Raw genomic sequence first — 7330 nt, forward strand, 5'->3', positions numbered from 1 at the left:
ATTATATATAACCTTGCAGAGGATGAGTATGTTTAATTAGGGTATCAGGAAATTGTTCACCTTTTTATTTATTTATTTATTTAATTATTTATTTTATTTTATTTTTGGTTTGTTGATAAGTAGACATTTATTTCACTTAATGGCAAAAATACCCACGATGGAATCCAATAACTTCTAAAATGTAGTGGATGGTTTTTTAATCTTAGGGAATTTTTCCATTTACATCGTGGATTTAAATCCTAAATTAATGATTATATCATTTTAAATCTTAAATTTTAGTAAAAGTATATCCATTAGTACCCTTCTTCTGATTTGGTTAAAAAAATATCGTGAAAAACATATAATTGTTTTAATACAATTTCTAAATTATTATAAGTGTCAATCGAGATTCCTTATTAAAATTACACTTGAAAATCGACTATGCATTAAACTTTTATACATGTGTAAGCTTCTTCAAAAGTCATTAATAAAACGGACGATTAGATTATTGCATAGACAATTTTAGAAAAGATCCTAATTGAGAATCTAAATTGATTAACTTATAAAAATTTAAAGGTTTAATTGATAAAATTATAAGTCTTATATGATAATTAGGGTTTAGACACGATACAATTGATTGAATAGAAAGGTAAATCAACAAAATTCAAATTAATATAGGGACTCAATATATATGAGCTAAACTTAGTGGTAATTTTTATATACTAACTTCCTTAAGCAGGAGTCCAGACTTCTCCACTCCACTTATTTTACTAATATATATATATATATATATATATACTTTAGTTCTCAATATTCAGATATTTTTTAAATCTAGACTCGGTTATTTAAAAATATGCTAATTTTCTACTTTTCTACATATTTTATTTTATTATTTTTTAATGTAACAAATATGGGGTAAGATTTAAATATTTAAACCCAAGAAAATGAGTATATATCAATTTATACTATTTTTGAACTATGCATAGTAAGTTTAAAACACACACAAAAAAAAAAAAGAGAAATATAGTATAGAAATTAGAAAATTTGAGAAGTGTTTGCATGTGTCCAAGTCACCCAACTGTTTTGGTCCAAGGAGTTCATTCGTATTGGTATGGTAAAGAGTTCGACAGACACTCCAATGCTTAAGTTAATAAAGTAATTAATTTGATGCTTTATTATCAATTGAGGTGGTGGAATGAGACTATTTATAGAGTCTCATTTGACATTCGTTTGAAATGTGTGTAATATTGATTGTGTCAGCATAGGTGTAGCACCAAGGTCATATGGTTTTGACCAATAAGCTTAGCTCGATTATCACTCTTTTGGTGAAATGAAGCAAGGTCGGAAAGTCCAACTCAATATTCGAGGCTTTAACTTTCTCCTTTGGAACGTGCAGACTCCCAAAGGTGTCCTGAGGCTTGGATACGCCCGTGGGGTGGACCACGATCAAAAAGAAATTCTTACCTTTGATCTTTTTTACTCTTATAAACGATTTAATGGTTAGTTTCAAAAAGAAATAGACTTTGTTGCTTGTTTAAGTTTCTAGAAGTACATTAAGTATTATGTCACGTAAGTTTAACACATAACATAAATTGAGTTACATAAAAAAAAAAAAAAAAAAATAGCGTTAAGGTGAACATAGTTCAATAGCAATTATGGATATATATTTTTCTAAATAAGGTTGATGTTCAAATCTCCGTACCTATTTTTTAATATTAAAATATGAATATTTATATTATTAATGAAAATTTTGTGGGCTAATTAGGGAAGTGGAGACTAAAAGTCGGTTAATGGAAGCGTGTTGGAGGGTTTTCACACAAAAATGTTTTGGTTTGGGCTAACGAAGACTTCGTCTATAAGCAACACACAGAAACCAAACCCTTCCCACGCGCTTCATCTTCAACCCTTCTTCACACTCTCCTGTTCTGAAACAACATTCATATATAATCTAAACCCATTAAAAATTCCATTAAATCATTTCAATTAACCCATTTCGCCATGGGAAGGAAGCTGGATGCTCTTCTTGGTAGGAATTTCAGAGCCTCCAAATTCCGCCCCCTTCTCAATCTTGCTCTCTCTCGCCTTTCAATTCTCACCGCCCAACGCCGTGTCAGATGCTCTCAGGCCAATTCCGACGTCCTCCAACTCCTTCAACTCCCCAACCACCACCGCGCTCTCCTCCGTGTCCGTCTCTCTTCTTCCCCCTTTTCTCATCTTTTGGTTTCCCATTCCAATTTATTGATTTTTGTTCTGTTTTTTTTTTATCCATAGGTTGAGAAAGTTATTAAGGATCAGAATGCTCTGGATGCCTATGTTTTGATTGAAGGGTATCTCAATCTTTTGCTTGAAAGAACCACCCTCCTCGAGCAACAAAGGTTTTCTTCCTACTCTAATCTCCTTCTTCCACAGTTGATTTGATTTTGATTTGATTTGAGTTTTTGTTGTTGAATTCAGCGAGTGCCCTGAGGAATTGAAAGAGGCAGTTGCAGGGTTGCTATTTGCTGCTTCCAGATGTGGGGATTTCCCTGAACTTCATGAGATCAAATCAGTTCTGACCACTCGTTTTGGCAAGGAATTCACTGCTCGTGCTGTTGAGTTACGCAACAATTGTGGAGTCAATCATTTGGTATCTTATCTCTTTATTCATTCACTCACGATTTTTACTACATGCTCTGTTTTCCTTCTTTATTAATCTCGTGCTCTGTTTCTGTAGTTAATGCAAAAGCTTTCCACAAGGCAGCCCACTTTGGAGAGTAGAATGGAGGTCCTGAAAGCCATTGCTTCTGAGAATGGGATTGTATTGCAAATTGACAACCATCCTCCGTCCAATGAGGTATGAAGCTTCAGATTTAATCTTTACTGCAAACCCAAAATCTTAAACCCAAATTTGATTGGCAATTGGGATTCTGTCTCTGATCATCACAGGAAAAACTAACCAGAAACACAAGGCAAAACCAGCCAGAGCCACGAAGTGAAGTGGTAGAGAATTTGCAATTCTCCACTGAAGTCGCATCTGGTTCTAAACAGAAGTACAAAGATGTGGCTGATGCAGCGCAAGCCGCTTTCGAATCCGCAGCTCAAGCAGCTGCTGCAGCTCGAGCTGCCATGGAGCTCTCCCGCTCCCATGATGGTCCAAGCAGCCCGAAAAGCCCTGGTTCTGGAACAACTCCACATGATAAACAAGAGTTAGAGAAAGCAGAAGTTGAATCTAAACCAAACCCAGAAACCGAAAATCGAAATCGAAGAGGAGGAGGAGGAGGAGAAGAAGAAGAAGAAGAAGAAGAAGGGAACAAAATGAGAGGAGATGAAATGGATGAGGAGAGAGGTTCAAAAGTCAAAAATGGGTTGAACGTGGAAAGGAAGGTAGAGAAGACAGAGGTAAGTGAGAAGGGAAGCTTCCGTTTAAATCTGGAGAAGAAGCCAATTTCAGTGAGAACAAGAAGAGTGCGAGGACACTGAAGAACATATGTAGTTCCCAATGAAAGTGCAGATTGTCTTATTATAATTTGACATGTCTAAATTTTATTATTTAAAATATTTTAATTATTTTTTTTATGTGAGTATAGAAATAAGTATATTAAGATGCCCTCGAATATTACTTTCGTAATTGGGTTTGGTTTTGGATTCTTTTTATATTTTATTTTATTTTTTGGTGTGGAAAGATCATGGAAGCTATGTAATTATGTGGTTTGGAAATTTTGGTAATGTACGGAAAATGCAACATTTTTGGTTGTTAGACAATGGTATATTCACATGAATTTGACATATTCACATTTGCTTTTTGGTTTTTTTTTTTTTTTTTTTTTTGACATCCAAATTATTTAATCAAGTAAACTGTTTTTATTGTTTTTAATTTACCTTATTATTAAAATGCATATGGATTTGAATAAGTCAATATAATTTGATCATTTGGTATATGTATGTATATGGACTAAGGTTTTATTGTTGAATAAGTCGGTTATAAATGTTTGGTAAATACATATTAAACAATCATTTTTTAGATATAATAATTAAAACGTACCTAATATCATTTTTTTATAATTTATAATTATTAAATAATTGTTTAGAGTAAATATATAAAATAAATCTTACTTTTAATGATAAAATTAAAGTTAAAATAAAATATAGGAAGAATCCAGAATCAATCTCAGGTGCAGCCTGAGTGGTTAGAAGACGAGTAGATAAAAATTATTACTATCTATTTGATTCTCATTTTTCTCTCTAAATACATTAATCATTCAATTTAAATAGTTTTATATAAAATTATGGCTTAATGATTTTGAAAATAAATTATAATGGAGTGTTTAAATTAATTATTTTTATGGAAGTTTAGGAGTTTTATCTTCTTTTTTTTTCCTTTAGAACAACAAAGAAAAACAAAGAAACTGAAAGGGAAGACAAATCAGCAAGGAGAGTCGAATCCACCCAAGAAGGATGAGCATCAATCCAAATTGCAGGAAAGCCAAGTTGACGGGCATGAGAAGCTAAAACATGAATGATAAAGTTTTGTCTATAGTTGACTATAAGGAATCCAAGGATAGAACCACTATAATGGAAATCACGAATGGAATTCATGAAAGCTTTACTCTCATTAGCATATCTAGCTTTCTCAACCAAGAGATTCCAAAGGAATAAAGAGTTTACTTTGGTCTAAAAAGGAAGAATACCAACTTCAATGGATCTAGTAATTTCCTTAAACATGGCCATAGCCTTGGCGAGGTCAACGGATCCTAACAATGAAAAATAGTTCTCCAAAGTAGGCAAATTCTCACAAGGAACATGATAGCGCCCGAAAGGTGCTATCTATCTCTACTTAATTCGGACTCATTTGTGATTTTACTTTTTTATTTCGTGATTTTATAAGTCTTGAGCATCAAAGAGGTAGAATTGACTATCAAAACGAAAATTGGGCTAAAATGGAACAAAACAGAGCCTCAAAGCATCAACTGGAAAAAGATTGACAAAATTATGAAAAGGCCCTTGAGGCAGGGCGTCACGTAGTGCTGGCGCACGATGCCAAGGCAAGAGCGCTGCAATTCCCTTCGACGCTGCCACACAGCTCTTCCCATAGAAGACACAAAAAACGTACAATGTTGCGATGCTCCCCTGTGGCGCTATCACTTATATGCATGGACAATTGAAGATGTAGCATTGCAGCGCTGTCTACAGTATTGTGATAATCCTGATAAGTATGAGATACGATTTCTAGGCCAAAGATTCATCGAATTCCAGCATCCTCTACACTTTTCTTCCACTTTCTTTTACTTTTCACTATGTATTTCATCTTTGGAGATTATTCTTGGCCATGGGAAGATTAGTCAACATCATGAGTGGCTAAGGTATTCTTTCTAGTATCTAGTTAGGTTAGAAACCCATTGAATTGGATGTGAGAACTTGTTTTACTAACTTTGCTTGCTGTTTTATTAGGTTTCTTAACGCAATTTAATTTCTATGCTTTGAATTTATGAACGATTTAGCCAATCTTCATCCTTTCATTGCTAGATATGATATGTCATATATAATTTATGTGTTAAACTTAAAAGTAGCAAAGGTCAAAAGCAAGATTGTGCTAAATTGATTGGTTATTTAGAATAACCCTTTTGCAACAATTGCATGATTGATTTAATTCAAAACAAAATCAATTAATAACTTAGGCTATCCAAGAAATTAATTGACTTAGTGAAATCCCCTAGGCTTTATCGGATGTAAGATTTTTATGGACACTAATGAACCCAATCAATCGAGCATTTAGTTTAATTGAGAGATTAGCTAATTAATTATGGTTAGACTTGGTTGTCTAGACAAGTAGGCTAAGCCTAATAATTGCAAGCAATTACCTCATGTGTTCTATGATTAGCCAATTGAATTGGTAGAGTTACTTACAAGTTAATTTTCATCTCAATCACATCAATCCTCCACTCCCATTGGTTACATAAGAAATTTGACTTATAATCAAAGAGAAACACAAGAGTTTCTTGTAGATCGATCCGACCAAGTATTATTATTATCTTATTTTGGTTCTGAAGTTATAAATTTATTTGGTAGGACGAAAGAGGATTTTACACTAGTCTTATATAGCCCCAACACTCATCTCACCATTCAAAACAACCACATCATAATTCAACTTAAAGGATCCATGAGGGGACAAACCAACGATGGACGTCCTCGGTAGCCTGAAAAGGACGAGAACGCTAAAGATGAGCACGCAAAGCATCATGAGGGAGCTACTGACAATCAATAAAGTCCACCATGTTTAACGCTCATGCAATAGGATCATAATTTGAAGAAGATGTACTTGTTGAAGAAAAGAATATTGCACCTATGTCATATTTTAGAAGTAATGAGAGAGCAAATTCAAATCTCCCTTAGGTTCAAAATTTCACAAGCCTTACAAAAAAGAAAAGTGACATTAGAGAAACAAATATCAGATAAAACATGATTAAGGGGCCAAAGAGACAGTATATGTTTACTTCCATTATAGGACCACAAGACATGGATGCTTGATTCAGGAGTTTAGTGACATAAAGCACAACCTCTACATGCAATGATCGAACGATTAGCTAAAGCATTACATGTTGGAAGAGCACACCACCAAAATATTTTTGTCTTTTGAGGAATAGAAAGAGCCTATAACATCTTGTAGAATTTTCCCGTGTCTTGATTTGAGGAAGACGAAACTTCCAAGGACAAGCTAGGCCAGCATATACCTACTTTTCACAGAGTAGATTCCCTTTTTATTATAATGCCAAAGAAATCCATTTAGCCGACAATGAGTGCAAACGGGAACGCTCCTTGAGAAATTAATGTAGATCTAACACAAAATACAAAAGTCAAACACGATATTTCTAACAAGATAATTGACAAACAAAATGTCACTGGGTATAATGTATCCCTAGTTTATTGTATTGTGTACTTTACTTGTAATATACTTTGTATTGTACACCCCACTAGCTTTAGGGCAAGTGAGAGATTTTTGGGATTGGTGTCCTAAATCTTATGGTTATATTAGTTTGTAAACTTGTATAAATGAGTTGTTATTAATAAAATAAAATTTATTTTGTTTGTGCATTAACTCAATCCAATAAACTAAGTTTTAAGGTTATTTTATGTAACTTAAACATGTATGTGGTTGACATACAAGTGGATCATATTTAAATAATAACCTACATGGTCTATAGTATATGGATAAGTTTGGGTGCGTTATCTTGATGACACTACGGATATGATCCACTTCGTAATTGTTATAACAGTTGTAAAATGTTACAAATGATGTGATCCTAATCTTTCTTGTGGAGACATTGAAGGAACTCTATGAGGAAGAGAACCTTGATCGGAAGCGGATCGACCAAAC

At 33.6% G+C, this 7330-nt stretch overlaps 1 protein-coding gene across 1 annotated transcript; it reads left to right on the forward strand.

Annotated features, from left to right (window-relative positions):
* Positions 1-1788: 1788 nt before the first annotated feature.
* Positions 1789-3720, forward strand: LOC120075040. The gene is made up of 5 exons (XM_039028188.1): positions 1789-2163; positions 2251-2354; positions 2434-2605; positions 2693-2812; positions 2905-3720. The coding sequence occupies exons 1-5, from the start codon at positions 1978-1980 to the stop codon at positions 3436-3438; spliced, it is 1116 nt and encodes a 371-aa protein (XP_038884116.1). The 5' UTR covers positions 1789-1977; the 3' UTR covers positions 3439-3720.
* The last annotated feature ends 3610 nt before the right edge of the window (positions 3721-7330 follow it).

Source organism: Benincasa hispida, chromosome 4 (genome assembly GCF_009727055.1).
Source record: "Benincasa hispida cultivar B227 chromosome 4, ASM972705v1, whole genome shotgun sequence".
Taxonomy (NCBI): Eukaryota; Viridiplantae; Streptophyta; class Magnoliopsida; order Cucurbitales; family Cucurbitaceae; genus Benincasa; species Benincasa hispida.

Bases quoted from the DNA above. Each gene is read 5' to 3' on its own strand.
- LOC120075040 (XM_039028188.1), top strand. From the start codon at position 1,978: ATGGGAAGGAAGCTGGATGCTCTTCTTGGTAGGAATTTCAGAGCCTCC. The intron at 2,606-2,692 runs GTATCTTATCTC...CTGTTTCTGTAG, and splicing joins ATTGTGGAGTCAATCATTTG to TTAATGCAAAAGCTTTCCAC. The intron at 2,813-2,904 runs GTATGAAGCTTC...TGATCATCACAG, and splicing joins ACCATCCTCCGTCCAATGAG to GAAAAACTAACCAGAAACAC.